The sequence below is a fragment of the Phragmites australis genome, chromosome 6 (assembly GCF_958298935.1).
Source record: "Phragmites australis chromosome 6, lpPhrAust1.1, whole genome shotgun sequence".
NCBI classification, from domain to species: Eukaryota; Viridiplantae; Streptophyta; class Magnoliopsida; order Poales; family Poaceae; genus Phragmites; species Phragmites australis.
Window position 1 is genome coordinate 40,316,623 of NC_084926.1, and position 17,354 is coordinate 40,333,976.

Consider the following 17,354-nt stretch of genomic DNA (forward strand, 5'->3'; position numbering starts at 1 on the left):
AAAGAACATAAGACAAATAAAAATTTCAAGAGACATAAAGACCTTTTTTAGTTTGAGACCTTGCCATAATCAGTTATCCTCCTCATATTTTTCTGCTGCTTCTTCACGTTCCTGTAGAACCGTCCTAGTAGCCGATACCACATCCGCGTCACCCCACTGTTGAATAGATAAAGCTTATTCAGATAAGGAGGTTCATGTGAGAAACAAAGTTGCATAAAAAAAATCAAAAGATTCATCTCAAAGCACCTCCACTTCAGTTGGTAGAGTTATGATCATAGTGAATCGAAGAACCAGGATAGCAAAACATTAGTTTTAAAAAGTACCAATGAAAAATTTAACACAATGATACTTGCATCCCATATCAGTTGAGGCATTATCAAGAATATCACATATATAGTCAAAAATTGTTTGTGATACCTGCATTAAATTTCAAAAGAGCTACCATGACACTCCTACCTTATTTGTTCTTATTGTACTAATTACCTTTCAAAATTAACTAAATATATGTTACAAACCTATAAAATTTGTCTCTTTGAGACCAAACAGGACCATTGAGCAAAGCATTCTGATAAAAAAAAACAATTAGCAACAACTTGGGAACATTAGAACAACCTACCAAGCTGTCATCCAAGAATTTTGTATCCCTTGTTTGAAGTACAACAAATCAGAGAAGCTGCACTGGAACCCGACCTTTCTACCCACTTAGCTTGAACACAACTTTTGCACCGCAATTGTACAACAATACCTGACTCTCACAATCAAGAATATTCAAAGGCCGAACTACACCTTGAAAGGCCAAACTCAACTCACCCAGATTCAGGAACAATGCATTGAGCTCGTCCCACTAGCATTCTAGTGTTAAATTAACTGATTGAGTAATGCTAAAGAAGCATACTACTACGCCATAAGCAATTAACTGATTGAGTAATGCTAATGGCACTGGTCTGCATCACATGATGCTAATGGCGTCCTTGACAACATCAAAACACAAGTGTAGCACACCTGCCAAAACAATGCAAATGAATAGCACTAATCACATGAGGACTGAAGGATCAACCAACATATAGCAGACATCTAGGCCAAACATCATGCAAGCACTACAAGTAAAAGCATAGCAATATTCCCACGACAACCACAAGCAAAAAAAATCATAACAATCATCTGCAATTGCAGAGTAAAACATTAACCAATCATCCCGCACACCACTCTAATAGTGCTCATGCAAACTACCAGCTCAACTAATCAGCAACAACACAGGCAAGGATGAATCAAAAAGTGATGGAAGGGAAGGGAAGGTAGGGTAATACATTTGGCCAGGCGGGTGAGCTTATGGGATGTCTGGTGGATCCCGAGCCTGATCTTAGAGGCACAACGGTTGAACTCCGAGCACGTTGATGAGGCCACGAGCGACGCATTAAGGGGGCTGTTGCCGCTTTTGCTGGCCGGCACGGTGGAGGGGGACAGGGTGGCGTGGCAGCGCGCGTTGTCGACAGCGACGCAGAACTCGTTGGTGCGATCGTGGAAAAATGTCTGCACGGGCCATGTCGGGTTCATGGCCGGTGGTGCTGGATCTAGATCTCGCGCTCGCCCTCTGCATTGGTGGTTGGGTGGGTTGGGGAGGACCGGAGGAGCACGCAAATGAGGGAGGGAGATGCGGAGGTGGAGCAAGAAAACCACATATCGGAGCTCACCTTCTCTGGCGTCGACGAGGCCTAGGGTTTAGTGCTCTGCCGCGCGAAGGGGGAGGTTAAGGGAGGGGAGCAGTGGAGTCAAGTGTGGCAAAAGACTGGAACGGGATGGGCTCACGGGTCACGTGGGGATGGCAATGAGGCGGAGGGCCATGGGCCCATATGTCGGCACAGGGGAGAGAGAGTGTGGAGCGGACGACGGACGAAGTAGGCCAGAAAAAGCTGATGATGCATGGATTAACACTTTTTTAAGTAGGAGAGATTTGACAAGTTCGGTAGTGGAGAGAAAAAGAGGTGCTATAATTATGGTGAACTTGGTTGCATATCATATGATTGCCCTCATCCCAACAAGAAGAGCAAGAACAACTGCAAGAAAATTGAAGCAAGTGAGGATGAGAACAATCATCTTAAGAATCTTAAGCATACATCTAGCATAGGCTTGTGGTATCCCAAAAGTACTGGTTTCCTACTCTTGGGTTGCTCGAATTCGGACTTTGTTGGATGTCTTGTGGATCGTAAGAGTACTTCAGGTGGATGCCACTTGCTAGGGTGGTCCCTAGTTTCTTGGTCTTCTAAGAAGCAAAATTTCGTAGACTTGTCAACCGTGGAAGCCGAATATATAGTTGTTGGAGCATGTTGTGCTCAAATCTTTTATATGAAGCAAACCTTGTTAGATTTTGGTGTAAATCTAGAGAAGGTTCCACTCCTTTTTGACAATGAGAGTGTCGTAAAACTTGCTAATAATCTGGTTCAACACTCTCGCACAAAGCACATAGATATTCGTCATCACTTTCTTAGAGATAATGTAGCTAAAAATGATATGTCTCTTAGTGGTGTAAGTTTGGAAGATCAATTGGCGGATATCTTCACTAAACCTCTAGATGAAGCCATATCTAGTAGGTTGCGAAGTGAGCTAAACATGATAGATGCTTCTAACGTCATATGATGCCCTTGTCATATAGATGCATATCATGATAGATGCTTGTCTAACCTTCTTAAGATAGTGGTGAACATGTATTTTGCTTGAGTTGGTGACCCCTTTGTTTTGTTCAAGTCATGTAGTTGGATTCACCATGAAGAAACTTGAGAAGGGAAGTGATATGACAAGATAGTTTATTTTATCGCTATGCATTCACATGCCATATAATTTGCACTCATGTTTAAATTCATACACTTGTTATAAGTTACATGTGCATTAGCGGTAGAGATCACAAAGGAGAATATCACTCTTTGAGATTGTTTTTTTTTTCCATGTGAACATACACCTCTATAAGTGTGATTACAAAAATATAAGTGCTTAATACCTATTGAGTCATGTCCTAGCGAATTTAAAACCTAAATCTTTGAATTCATAGGCAATAGGGCTCAAACATTTCCTTAGAGTTTCCTTCCTCCTTTCTTTGATTTTTATTGCCTATTTCAAAATTATTATAAGATAGTTGTTTGGCAAATATTTGCAAATGAGTGTTTGAGAGGGTGAGTCTTCACTCAAACTGGTCCAAACATGTGTTTTTGTTGTGTGGTTATTTGAAATTTGGACTCATCGTGAGATTTTAATTTAGCAGAAATCTTTTCTTCTCACCGAATGGTCCGGTGCTCTCTGCTTTCTTCTCAACGAATTATCCGTCGCTTAGTTTGTCGGTGTTGCTAAGGTCTCTAGAAAAAGGTTTGGCATTACCTCGGATTGCCTCACTGGACCTTCCGGTGCTTGTATAAGCGACAACAAATACAGAAGGAAAACAAATAGTATGGTGCATTCAAAATTTTCCTCACCGGACCATCCAATGTTCATATTGGATATTTGAGGCAGAAATGGTCCAGTGCTCAGAGTAGTTACTCACCGGACTATCTGGTGTTCAATTTTTGGTTTAGAGAGAATTTGCAGATCTTTTGTTAAATTGTCTGGTGATCTATTCGATGCTCACAACATTCATCACCGGATTATCCGGTGTTTGCTTTTTTGGCACGACTCACATGTCATATATTTATCCATCTCAACTGGGTTTTCCCTTTCTCTTCGAACTGCTCTTGCGCTTGACACCAAATCTCACCGCCTCGTTGTCCACCGTAGTTGGCCAACGCCTCCACCGCAACAAGTTCCACCTGTATCATCGCCACTACTTAGGACCACCGCAGTGCGCCGCCGCCGTCGCATCCATGCACGCCAGAGTAGCAGCCTCCTCCGCCAGAACCGCGCCACCGCCGCAACTCACCGTCGTCGGCAATCAAGCTCACCACCGGTCGTCAATTCAGCATCTTCGACGTGGTGAGGTTCTCCTCCGGCGATTTCCTCTTGTTCGGCAAACCCTAGCTCAATTTTGATCAAATTTCACTCAAATTCATTCAAAATTTGAGAAAATTTGAGTCAAATTGCTGCAATTAAAGTAAAATACCATGCAATTGTTCCCTAATTAGAGTCGCAAGCATGAATCCCTAGCATGTTCATCAGAATTCTCCACAAAATCGTGCTTAGGATTCAAAATTCGAGCAAAATTCATTCAAATTTCAAAAAAACGTGAATCTCTCGCTCATCCATATACTCTTCTTTGATCTCTTAGATGGGTCATGTGTGTCGGTAAGGCCGTTGAGCAGCCCAAGAAGAAGAAAACTAAGGAACAGAAGTTGTGAGATCGGGCGATTACAGCTGCTGATGCCCTAGTGTCTCAGAGAGGCTTGCAGATCAGAGGAGACACTTCTATGCCTCATCAATCCACCCGTACTTGTCAGACAATAGGGTTGGGTTTGACACCGTTTGGCCAGTTAGAGAGCCAGAAGAGGGCTCAACAGGAGCCTCAGCTAGAGTCAGAGGAGGAGCCGACAGAGCAGTCACAACCTTAGGGGGAGATCCATCTATTGGACTTGACCACTTATAAGTCTCTGAGGATCAAGAAGCTCTGTTTTGTGCCTATTGGAGAGTGGTTCACCCTATATAGGGATGAGAGGGTCAGCCCCAGGTTCGGGATGATCCTCCAGGAGAGCTTTCACGCTTCTTATCTCAAAAGGAGAGTCAGCTTGAGCGTTCATAAGAAGTTCAACTGGCATTAAATGGAGCTAGCAACTGGTCTAGTTGATATGAGATCCCACTTTGAGGCCATTCCATGACTTGCAGATCTGTTATCAGAAGTGAGCAGATACGTAGAGGATTGGGTGAGAGTCTTCTATGCCACGGTTTGAATAGCACCCAAGAGGAACTTCGTATAGTTCATGTTCTATGTAAAGAGTTGGAGACTCTACAAGAACAACATTCTTGAGGCGTTGAGTCTTCGGGTGAGCTCTCGGTCTTTGCATGAGATAGTACACCCTCATGCTCAACCACCCTGCCGTCCTCTCGTTGGTGGAGTATTCCTGATAGATGATGAGATTTGGCCGTTCTTTAGGAAGCCCTTCATTCTAGGATCGCTCAGAGTGCCAGATATGTTGACTCCTGAGGCGAAGGCATTACATATGGCATTGAGACGCAGCCTTCTCCCGAGGATTGGATATGGAGAGGCGATCACCAGTCTACAACAGTGGTTGATCTTGTCCATTCTCACACATTAATGTTTTGATGTAGTTGATTTGATCTTGTGTGAGATTGAGGACATCATAGCAGAGGAGATGACTATGGCCAGGCAGCAGCCCTACGCGCATTTCATATCACATTTGCTTGCACACTAAGTCTGATTCCCAGAGTTTGTACAGACCTACAAGCAACCTCCTACTCACTTCAGGGTATATGCACCTACTGCACCCTCCGACAGACGCCATGGTTAGCGTGCGATGTTACACACATATGAGCATGTGCTAGCTATAGAGAGAGAGAGTAGCAGCAGAGGACCGAACCCTTGCAGAGGCTGAGACAGAGCTCCCTCATGCGTTCCACATCAGTGACAGTGACTCGAACTCTTCGGATCTCGAGTACTTCCCACCGGTCGCTAGGTCACACGACGCTGAGGCAGGAGGATCTTCTTAGGCTACCCCTATAAATTCTTTACCTTTAGTTCCTGAGATGGCACCTTCCGTGTCCCCTGCTACCCAACCTTCAGAGTTTGCCCTTATACTTCAACGGATGCAGCAGCAGCAGCAGGCAACACAGGCTGAGCAGTAGGCCAAGCTTCAGACAGATATGTTACACAGCAGGAGCAACAACATATGCTTATGCAGTCACTTCAGTAGCAGTAGCAGGAGTAGGTGATGTTCACTGCATTTCAGGCTAATAGAGAGAACAACGGCTGCATGTTCATGTTCATTTTGGGTTGTCTTGGTTCTCTCTCCCAGGCATCAGGCCTACAGCTGCCAGTGGCTCCTCGGGCTCCAGCACCATCTCCTAGTCTTTTCCCGGGTAGCGTCAATGGATTCTTGGGTACACTGGTGTTACAGTTTCAACTTTCACCTTTTTTCAGCACCGGTGTCTTCTCTCAGCCTGCCGGGATGACGCAGAGGCCAGTTTTGCCCTTCCTATCTACACCGTTGACAGCTGGCCCTCTACGCTTTGAAGACTCCCCTCAGCCAACCATACCAAGTCAGCAGTCATCCGTTTAGTCTCCACCAGTGGTTCAGTCTGCTTTCGATGAGCTCAATGTAGCACTCTAAGAGATGGCTTTTCAATGTATTGGCACTACCAGCTCTGCCCTAGCTCCAGCTTCAGATGTGGCTATAGAGTTAGTACAACATCCTCCTCCAGTTGTTGACCCTGCTACCGTCGAGCTTTCGGATTCAGATTCAGACTCAGGCTCGTAGTTCGAGGTGCAACCATCAGCAATAGCGCCAGCTTCTTCCTCTCCTCCAGCTCCAGATGTCTATGAGTGTGCTCTTTTTGGTGCTTAGATGCCAAGGGGGGGGGGAGAGTCTAGGTGTTAGGGGAGTTTTTGTGTTGGAGAGAGCTAGTTAAAGTGATTAGTGAGCTTTATATTTTCTTAGTCTCGGGGGGGGGGGGGGGGGTTGAGTAGATTAGGGTCAAAATGTTGGTTCTTCATGAATTTTGATGTAATGACAAGCTTTTTGGCTCTCTCTATTGATGTGTTTCACTTATCATCACATTGTGTTTCCTTTCATGCTCAGTTTTAATTCTTATTCTACTAGCATGATAGGTTGTTCTAATACTAGGCTTTCTCTTGCTTAATTATTATATGTCGTTAATTGCCTAGTATGATAGGATGTTCTTCAATTCATACATTTATCTTCTTATTTGTGTTGTCATCAATCACAAAAAAGGAGATTGTAGCATCTAGGCCCCTAAGTAAGTGATAAGTGTTTCGATGATTAATGATAATCATATCATTATGACTAATGTGTATGCTTTGAAGGAAATAAAAAACTTAGCTCACAATGATCATATGGGTATTCTTGGTCCCTTTATGGATTTATATTGGACGATCAAAGGGCATTTGCATCAAGATTAAGGATCTTCTAGTTCTAAGTGTCACAAGGTGATGAAGGACACTTAGAGTAGTTGTAGGTTCCTTCTTTTAGTCTTTTGACTATACTATAAAGGGGAGCTAAGTGTTCTCCAAAATGTTGGTTCTTTTAGTTGGATGCACACTTATGAAATTCTAGCACTAGGTAGTTTAAAGAAGCCCATGAGTGAGAAGTCATAAAGTTAGAGCTCAAAGTTAATTCAATTGGATGAGACTCAGCAAAAATGTTCTCACCGGATAGTCCAGCGTAGAAAGAATTATACTCATTAGAGTAATTTAATGTTCTGTGCATAAGTAAATTGATCTCACCGAATGGTCCGGTGATGGGAGCAAAAGTACACCGGAGTATTTAACAGAAGGGTTAATTTTTGGAGAAAACTGAAGTTAAATACACCGGATGATCCGGTGTTAAAGAGAGTGTGAACACCAAAGTATTTAACAGAACATTGGATTTTTTCAGAGGAGAAGAAATTCAAGTCACAGGATGGTTCGGTGTTATGGAGTTTAACACACCTGAGCATTTTTCTGGCTTGGTGTCCCGGTGCAGGGAGATATGAACTCATTGGATGATCCATTGTAGTGATTTGAAGATCACAGGAGCAATTCAAGCAACAGCTACTGACAGCTGGCAAGGCCAGCTTTTGCAAAAGGTAACACACCAAATTGTCCAGTGTGTACAAGGTTGTGTACACCGGATCATCCGGTATACACAGAAAGTTTGGGTGGTTAGGCAACACTAGATTTGTACCTCTAGCCTATATATCCCCTTACTCAGTTTCATTCGTCTCTCTTGCAACCCAGATGAGTTCATACACTGTGTGTGTCATCAAAAAGTAAGGGATAACACTTGAGTTGATTTCCTAGTTCTTTAATACAAGATTAAGGACGTCATTAGTGTTTCAAAATTAGCGATTGTGCATCTAGTGTTGTCTAGACGTGATAGAGATCAAGTGAAGCAATTAGTTTGTTACTCTTGGTGGTTGGCAACATCTAGCTAGTTTTGGTGATTGGAGGTATTTTTGGTAATCTCTTGGAGTTCTTATGGGAGCCCCGGGAAGAGTTTCTACTTGGTTTGATGCCCGCCAATCTGGAGATGGAGAAGTGGCAATCGCTAGTGAGCACTTGAGTCTTGGTGACTCAAGGAAGAGCGAAATTCTTGTGTAGATGCTCCAACAAAGATTAGGGGAGAGTGCCAACTCTTGGATATCTCAGGAAAAAAATTGGTGTCCTCCTTCCCTACTCACTTACTTTCCCGCAATTTAATTCAAGCATTTACTTTTATGCAAGTTTCAATTTCGCATTTACTTTTGAGTTCTTTGCTTGCATGTTTGTTTGATTTGTTCTAGTTTGCTTGCTTGAGTAGTTATTTTTTCTTCATCTAGGTTAAGGTTGCTATTTGTTTTAAAAATTGATAGAAGTTAAAATTTTATTAGAGACCTATTCACCCCCCTCTAGGACCATTAGATCCATTCACTTATATTTAGTCCTTAGATGCTTGTGGATAGTTGAGAATGGTCGATCTCGTCATCGGGTTGGTGTTTAGATGATCTGTTGAGGGTGCAGCGATTTAATTTTAAAATTGAGGTTTAATTGGTGTTAAATTCGATCATAAGCTTAAGTTGTAGGTCTCGTTGATATCTTTCCGGTGGCATTGGTCTTGTTTATTTTGGACGAGCGATATAGGAGTAATTAATAAAAACAATGCTGTCATCCATTGAGAGTTAGTCCACGAACAGTTTGCTGTCGTTCAGTCTTTGACCTCGTTAGAGGAAGTTCTCGCTCGACGTCACACAAGCAAAGTGGTAGATGATCCTCCGTAGAATTTGGTTATGTCATGTAATTGGGGTTATCGGGCATAGGAGGTATGCTTTTTATTTTGTGTCATGTTGTGGTGTTTGGTGCTAATTATGCACTTTGCTCAGGTGGTGCTACTTTGGGATGCAGCTAGTCCCCGCCTTTATCATTGGTGAATGCAAGTGAATATAGCAGATGATCATGCTTTAACTTGTTATTTGATTATCTCCATATTTTAATTACCATACTTTCTAATAATGTATGAAATTAAATGTGAGCGTATTGCTTACTTTCTGCATTCTGAAAATTGGATGTGTTTCCCTTAATTATGAGGTAAAGGAAGTGTGATGTGTATTTTTTTCTTGCAACTATTCATATTTCTCGTATGTGAAACATGAAGTATATGCCTATATTGGAAGCTTGTCTTTCAATTATATATGAGCTTGTTATCTTAATTTTTACTTTTTTCTGAAGTTTACTTGATTCTTAAGTTGTGAAGTGCAGAAAACAGACATGTCACTTTGCAATTGTCATGCAATTCTTTAAGTATTATTCTTATGTTGTTGCTATACATGAAGTATATCATAAATATTGCATATTGTATTGGAAGTTTTGTTGTCATCTTATGATCGTAACCGTACCAATACAATATTATATGTTATCCGTGAAAGGGTACGACGTACATTCTTACGTTGCCCTTGAAGAGATAAGGGTGATGAAGAGCATGTCATATGCATATATATGTATTAATATGGATGTATTTACTTTAATTGCATCGATATTATTCTTATATTGTAAGGAAATCTTTAATGCCATTTTGGAAGATATTATTATGGTGAATCATAGCTAGCGAAAATCTATGATGTTCCATCCAGATTGTTTATTTGGTTGAAAAATATTGAATTCAGTCGTTTCATATTTTCTTGTCATTGTTCAGATTGTCCTGTCCAGCTTGAGCCATTGGTTCCTGTTTCGTTACAGTATGGCAAAGAAAAGTATAAAAAATACAGCGGCTGCTATACGACCACCCGAGTCCGAGGGTACGTCATTTAATTCCCTGACATTGATCCAGTTGTGATTAGGTCATTAGGCTACCTTATTTGTATATATGATGCAACTGTTGTCAATGCACACAAAACACAGTCACCCTCAGGCTGGAACGCAGCGAAGAAGAATTCCGCCAAAACTATATATTTTGTCAGTCGTACTACAGATTCTAGCTTCTCTGTGATGCTGCAGTCGGAGTGAGGTAAAGGCAACAGGCTTATAGATACAACTCCACTGGAGGGCACTTTCTATTATGTGCTTTGCAACCAAAATGATCATGTTACACTAGTAATTGACGCAAGGCTATGATGGCTAGTGGGTTTCATTACTGCCACATGAATGTATCAGATGAGGAATAAGGACTTCGGAGGGTATATACATGAACAGATGTGAACAAGCACGGAGCTCGATGACAAATCACAAGGATATGGTTAAGCTCACCTGAGTTCGAATTTTGGTGTCGTAAATCCTCGATTTGACCTTCAATATAGGCTCCAGGTAAAGGGACCCGTCATAAAAAATATATACATTGATAGTTCTATAACACCCCGGGATCACTATAAATCTGAAATGCTACCAACCTTAAACCTCATTCAACTCAGATTATAGAGAAGCTGCTGTCGATTTTTTTTTATTCAACTATAAGTAAGTTACTAGTACTCTGAACTTACGGTGGTTCTGAAGTGTTACAAGTTCGTTCTACCGCCGCCTCCATTTCTTCGGTAACCACTCAGAAATATCACCAGCTGGCACTGGAAATACTAGGTTCAACTTGCATTTATCTTCGGCGCTGTGTCGGTATACTCTGTGCCTACGATGGTCCAACCCGCAATTCTGATCCATCTGGATTCGCAACAGCGATAGGCCTGAAAGTTATCCTGCTACTCGAAGCAAAATTCAGGGAGTTCTATATGAGAAATTGCCAGCCAATTGGTCAGCTGGTTGAGCAAAAGTTGGGAACGATTGGGTGACAATGCTCATTGTCAACTGGTGCTCAATCAGTCAGCAGATTATGCTCTTCCTGAGTGATAGCGGCTACAGTTCGCATAATTGTGGCATCGAAGAGCTCAAAACTCTCGATGACCGTCTCAATGCAGCATTCTATCTTCACTTGGACGCCTACAATAACTAGGGCATCTCAAACAGTTGCTAGCTATAATTTGCCATGTCATTGCTAAGTCATCTGTAGGTAGCACAAAAGATTATCCCTCCGTAACCTCTTATTCATATATGGAACAAATGAAAGTTGTAAGTTTCATAGCAATAACAACTTGTATAATGGTGCGAGAGTAGTCTCGTAAATTCTCATCGAAACATCGAGAAATTGTGCATATAGAAAACTCTAAAGAAAGAAAAAAAGAGAGACTCATGCCATAATTTTCAAATCTTTGCTACTTAGGAGTCTATGTTTCTCGATGAGGATAATTAACTCGGTCGTTGTGGTCGAGTTCTAAATTTTTAGCTTATGAGATTGTTGCTTCGCGAAATAACGACCTCTTTTTCCTACAACCCTCTCCTCCACATCATATAAAATCGCACATAACATTGTATTAGACGATATATGAGATGGTTAACATGTACCAATATACCTGCCTTGGGATATAAAGATCGGATAGGCATTTGGGCTGGCTTGGCCCACCTTTGCGTGGGCCTTGGCCCAAGCCAACACACGATCTCACTCCCATTTGGAACCCAGCAGAATCCCTCCGCTGAGGAACCCTAGCGCCGCCCCCACGTCTCTCTCTATATATTCAGACCTCCCGATGGCCGAGCAACCCACGGCGAAAACCCTAGCCGCCGCTGTTCTCCCGGAGCTCGATTTTTGACGCGGATTTGTTTCGATCTTGATTCGGCGCGTTAATCTCGTTTCGCTCTTCCCTTTTTGTTCGCTCGTTGTTTGCTTCCGCGATTTTTGTTTCAATTCGTGGTCTGGGCTCGGCTAATGATGATTCGGATCCGAGAGGATCTTAGCGGATTTCGGTGAGGCGATTCTATCGCCGCTGATCGATTTCATGTTGTTACACACACTGAAGCCCCTCTGTTACACGCGCCCTGCAGATCGATTCCTTGCATCTTTTTATGTGTTTGAACAATACGATGAAATCACTCGGTTTCTCTGTTGGTTTGAAACGGATTGCAGTTTTTCTTGGGGTTTTCTTTAATACCACGAGTATTGGTTGAATTTGAGCGGGGTTGTATTCCCTCTCGTTTCTTGCAATCTGTTGGTGGGTTACAGATTTAAGTATATTTTCGGGGAGCAATGCGATGATGAGTTTGATAGGTTTAGGCAGTGGTGGCCTCTGTTGTCGCCGTGAGCCGTCAAACCACAAAACGACTTCTCTTTCCACTGAGCATTGCGTCCTTCAAATTCTCCCCTTTTTTCGCTCTTGCATTTCTGTTTTTTAATGTTTTGTGATGAGGGCTGTTCAATTTTTTTGTCTCGATGAAGGCTCCTGTCCTCCATCTTTCGATGCTATGAACAGATGACATGAGCAGATAATGTGCTCAACATGATAATCCAAGCAATTGAAAAGCCTGATTACATTAACTGAAATTAACATGTTCTGTGAATGCCGGCCAAGGATAAGGTGACTGTAAGTTTCAAACAAAACAGTATAATCTTTTGAAGAATTTCTTAGGAAAAGCACCAGCTCGAAATTGTGTGCTTTATTTACAAAAAGCCTCCAGCTTTCCGAATAAAGCAAATATGTTGGCGACAAAAGCAAAGGAAATGTTCTTAAATCCCATCGCCATTTATCTGCTCACAAATGCAGATCATTTAGTTTCGTTATAAAATGCACGACGGTCTCTGCATGTTGAGACTTGAGAGGCATCCTGCTGCAGCTTCAGCGAGGCCCTCTGCTTCACCTTGCCGCCGGCAACCACGATCAGCAGCAGGATGGTCTTTTCTTTTGTAAAGTTTTTTTTTCTGTTCTTGTTTTTTTATTTGTTTCCTGTTGATCGATGTTGAGCAAAAGGTCGTTTCTTCGGTTTGGATTAGAGATTTAATTTGTGCCGTTGGTTGGCTTGATCTGACGGATGGTGTCCTCGAAAGTCCAGGACGCCTATGGACATAGTGACAGAATATGCTAAAGAGTAGCCAAGAATTTCATGTCAAGCAGCACAATGTCTCAAATTCCAAGAAAAACACAATCTCTTCCAAAGGTTTCTTTCTGAAGAAGAGCTTTATTTAGAAGAATCTCCTGGAACCCCTGCCACTTATCAAACGCAGCATTTTCTGATGGCAGCAAAAGCAAAACAAATCCTCTGAAATCGCAATGGTGCAACACCATTTATCATCTGCCAATACGCAGAAAATTTGATTCCAGAAAAATAGAAGATTGAGAATGAGCAACTTGACAGACGATCCTCACATGTTGAGCGGCATCCACTCCATCTCCAGCTCCAGCTCGCCGGACTCGGTGTGCTGCAGCTTCAGCGACACCCCCTGCTTCACCTTGCCCCCGGCGACCACCACCGCGCTGTCCCTGACGAGCGCGTTGTCCCCGGACTTGAGCCACCGGCCGATCTGCATGTCTCCCAGCAGCTCCGGGTCGCCGAAAGCCGCGGCCGCGTTGATCATAGTCTGCAGGTCGATCTCGGCCTCTCCCATGAGGTCGTCCTTGGACACCATGTCATGATCGAACACTTCCTGCTTGCGCGTGAGAGTGAAAGAAAGAACCAAAGGGCTTGTTTAAGCTGGCATTCTCAGATTCAGTTGCATCAAAAACCTCAAAATCTAGATGGCATTACGTCATTCAGAATCAATGCCTCAAAATCTGAGGTTGGTAGTAGTGTGTGGTTAATGTGGAGTAGATTACCAGTTTCAGAGGTCCATATTCCCGAGGAACAGAGAGCTTCAGTTCTTCATTCCAGACTGGGTTTAAGTTGCCTTTGATCACTGAAGTTTGTGCTTTCTGCACGCAACAACGGCATGATGTAATTTGACAGCAAAGAATACGTTATTCTGTTACAAATATGACAATGCAACCAAAATTTCTAAATCAAGTTTCCAGATCAGGACTCAGCATGTGGGATTGCTTGTTGGTAATGTGATTACCTGCTGCCCAAGCGTCAGGACGACATATGGGTCACTGCTTGACATATCCCTGATGGCCAGGTTGGTGCCTCCTATCACCTTGACATTCAATATTCCGATGAACTCAACCATGCCGATCTGTAAAGTAAAAAAAAAAAAGAATTACTTTACATCTGAATACCGAACAAGAAAGGAAACAACTTGTAAAAAATGTGCAGTTCGGGAACAGCCTTACTTCACTCTTGGAACCATAAGAATGAGAAGCATTGCCTGCATGTTTTCCAGATTCACTAGAGTGATTAGAAACAATCCGTAGGTTTGGCTTCAGAAATTCCTGCAACTCATACTTTGACCTGAAACATTGCAAACAGGAATTCCTGAAACATTGCAATCCGTAGGTTTGGCTTCAGAAATTCCTGCTACTCATATTTTCACTAGGGAGAAACTATGACATTGGCAACATGGAGCTCATTAGTACACCGTACTCTAGAATCAAAACACCGATCTTCAGAGAGCACAGACGAGATTTTTTGTGTCCATTGAAAAATTATCCTTTCCAAATAAGCACATACCTGATGAAACTTTCTCTCTCTTCCTGGGTCGAATCTGGATGTGGCTTCCGGTAGCCCTCTGGCAGAAATGCCTCGCATATTGCATTGGCGTGAGAATTCCCACCAACTTCTATCATGGAGTCAACTTCATAGTCAGTCCACTTATCTAGTGTTACTGACAGAACCTGTGCCATAAATACTAGGTTAATGGTGTTAATTATGACTTTAAAAAATGATATTTCCATGAAGTAACACTGTAGACTATGCAATAGTACATTTTACATCCTGTATTGCTACCTGCAAATATTGGCATTGCTACTTGCTGGTTGGTAAGCTATAGAAACACAAAAACCTTCTGGCACAATTGTATTTTCTAAAAAAATCAAAAGCAATAAAAAAAGGGAAAGCGGACATGAAAGAAAGAAACAACATGTAATATTATTTCTGAAAACCTTTGAAATATGTGTACCGAGACTTCTGTGGACGCCGGAACATTTTACGCAAATGAATACTCCAATGTTAGCTGATCTGCAAGGAGAAAACCCAATTATATGCGTGGGGCCGTGTGTCACAAAGATTAGAAGCAAAGAAATCTGCATACTATATACGGACATGATTATGTTCCAAAAGAAAAGCATGGGGAACAGGCGAAGGATTCTTCAGATTTACATTGCAAGGTTATGTATAGTTTATCATTGCTATGTATTTTTATTCTGCTAATATAACTTCTGGAAATGCATTGCCATAGCCAAAGAAGGGAATATCCAAAGGGGAAAAAAGACAGAAAGTTCAAACTAGCTGAAACTGAACACGCGGTGGCTTATTGAAGCTCGCGAAAATACTTACGCCCATTTGGGATCAGGCGCGCTGCAGTCAGCACAAATGCGGTTTTCACTCCTGTGCAATAACTCCTTCAGCTTTGCCATCTTAGCTGCAAGGCAAAGGTGAAATCAATACCTGCGACTGCTGCTGTGATCTTAATTGTGAAGAATATGAATAATACTTCAGAGAGCAATTTATTGTTTGTACTGTGCAGGCATGTGAAATGATCAAAACAAGAAAGCCCTCAGAAAAATTATAGATTTCTGTTTTGGGTTCCCCATGTGTGCATTGTCACTGACATTAATGTTGTTTGCTCAAGGATTTCCTTGTGCCACCGGACTTTCCAGTGTGCTCCTTCAAAGCAGTAGCACGAGAGAATTACGCCACTCGACGAAGCGGTAAGAAAAAGCCATTGCCGTATACTACCTGAGGTCCCAGGATCACCATGTCCTCCACTCATCTTCAGCCGCCAGAAAGCTCAGCTCCAAATGCGTCAAACTGTACCCAATCCTGCGAAGATGAGGCAAGAATAGCTTGAAATGGCCCTGGTCAATTCATATCAAATATAACAAATGCAAAGACAAGCAGCATCCGAATTTCCAAGAACACAATTGTATGGAACTATTGATAGTGGAGGATCCTTGTTCCATATTCACATTTCGGAAATCCTCATCTCAGCTCCAATGCGCTGCTCAATGTATAATTTCCCCTAGAAATCGGAACTAAGCGCAGGTACCGAATCACTGAGACAAGAATCGCAATCAATCCCCACAGTTTGCTAGTACCTTTTCCCTACACATGACAGCACGAACAATAGGAGAATCTTTCCCTGGGACCCCTGCCGAACCAGAGATGAAGAACCAAGGAAGAACAATAGGATCGCTGAAGGAAGGAGAAGGATTACCGGTTCTCCTCCGATTCCTTCCCCCTGGCCGGCCGCGAGTGGTTCGGCTGCAGCGCTGACTGAGATCTCTCTCCTACCGGCCAGAGCAGCTGCTCCGCGTGGCTTGGTCGGCGCTGCTCCGCGTGGCTTGGTCGGCGGTTGGTACGTGCGCCGCTGTGGATCGGAGCCAGATCCCGGCTCGAACCGTCCTGAGAGACTGACGGCATGACCCCACCTGCAGAGTTTTTGCCTTTCTTGGGCACCTCGATTGCGTTCCTGGTAACCATGCTCTTGCTTATTCTGGACCGTCCGATTGGAAAAGGAACGTTGCGATGGATAGAGTATTATCATTGCGTAGTTCCTAGAGGCAACTGGTCAACCAACCAGAGAAAACTCCCACTCGGCCCGTAGAAACTTGGTTGGTCCATGGGCCGCACGCGGCCTACAAGTTGCGGGAGCGAAATCCTGAAGGGCCTCGGGACTTGCCTGGGAAAGAGGATCAATGTAAAAGAATGCTTCAGGCTAGAAGATATGGAATTTATATATTTTTATTTTTCAAAATTTGTAAAAATATATACTTATTTTAAAATATTGCACATCTAAATTTATCATCGCACATCCAATGAGCGATGTCTTATAAGACCCACGACGTAACAGTCAGAAATTAAATATATTAGATGACATGTTGTTCACGTCAATGCGCGACACTTTTTTCGTATGCGGACCTTCATCATGAGGGCACCTCTATCATGAGGGTATCTTTTTTTATTGCATGTGCGAATCAAACCAGTGTTGTATAGAGATGGTAGAAGCATTGAGGTGTCGCTTTTTGATGGAGCAATATTTTGATGGTGTCATCTATTCAACAAGTGACGATAGTCTAATCATATAATATTTTGAAATATATGTATATTTTTTTATAAATATTGAATATATATATATATATATAAATGATTTTTTTGATAAATGTAGAGTGAGATAGAGCGGCACCTCGATTGCCAAGGTCGCTGGCGTAGTGCCGAACCTACTTGTGTTAGAGCCCACCTTGACGCAGCCACGCCGGTACCAAATTGGGATTAAATTCTAGACGTGTTCACCCTTAGGGATTAGATCCTAGGCATGCTATGTGTGTGC

At 42.6% G+C, this 17,354-nt stretch overlaps 1 protein-coding gene, 2 non-coding genes and 1 pseudogene across 4 annotated transcripts; 3 read left to right on the forward strand and 1 right to left on the reverse strand.

Moving 5' to 3' along the window:
* The first annotated feature begins 10,017 nt into the window (after positions 1-10,017).
* Positions 10,018-11,057, forward strand: LOC133923228 (uncharacterized; annotated as a pseudogene).
* Positions 11,058-11,861: 804 nt separating this feature from the next.
* LOC133923349 (small nucleolar RNA R11/Z151) lies at positions 11,862-11,961 on the forward strand. The gene has a single exon (XR_009910605.1). It is a non-coding gene; the product is annotated as a small nucleolar RNA R11/Z151 (small nucleolar RNA).
* A 223-nt stretch (positions 11,962-12,184) lies between these two features.
* LOC133923287 (small nucleolar RNA Z152/R70/R12) lies at positions 12,185-12,281 on the forward strand. The gene has a single exon (XR_009910551.1). It is a non-coding gene; the product is annotated as a small nucleolar RNA Z152/R70/R12 (small nucleolar RNA).
* A 731-nt stretch (positions 12,282-13,012) lies between these two features.
* Positions 13,013-16,409, reverse strand: LOC133922458 (ADP-ribosylation factor GTPase-activating protein AGD12-like). Of its 2 annotated transcripts, XM_062367813.1 has the most exons (10): positions 16,242-16,409; positions 16,123-16,175; positions 15,764-15,847; positions 15,362-15,446; positions 14,968-15,043; positions 14,537-14,700; positions 14,200-14,317; positions 13,986-14,102; positions 13,747-13,842; positions 13,013-13,577 (listed from the first exon to the last, which is right to left on the reverse strand). In XM_062367813.1, the coding sequence occupies exons 3-10, from the start codon at positions 15,795-15,797 to the stop codon at positions 13,296-13,298; spliced, it is 972 nt and encodes a 323-aa protein (XP_062223797.1). In that variant the 5' UTR covers positions 15,798-15,847; positions 16,123-16,175; positions 16,242-16,409; the 3' UTR covers positions 13,013-13,295. The 2 variants fall into 2 exon arrangements, with proteins under 2 accessions (XP_062223797.1, XP_062223796.1); XM_062367812.1 differs by lacking the exon at positions 16,123-16,175 and having other exon boundaries at positions 16,242-16,407.
* Between the last annotated feature and the right edge of the window lie 945 nt (positions 16,410-17,354).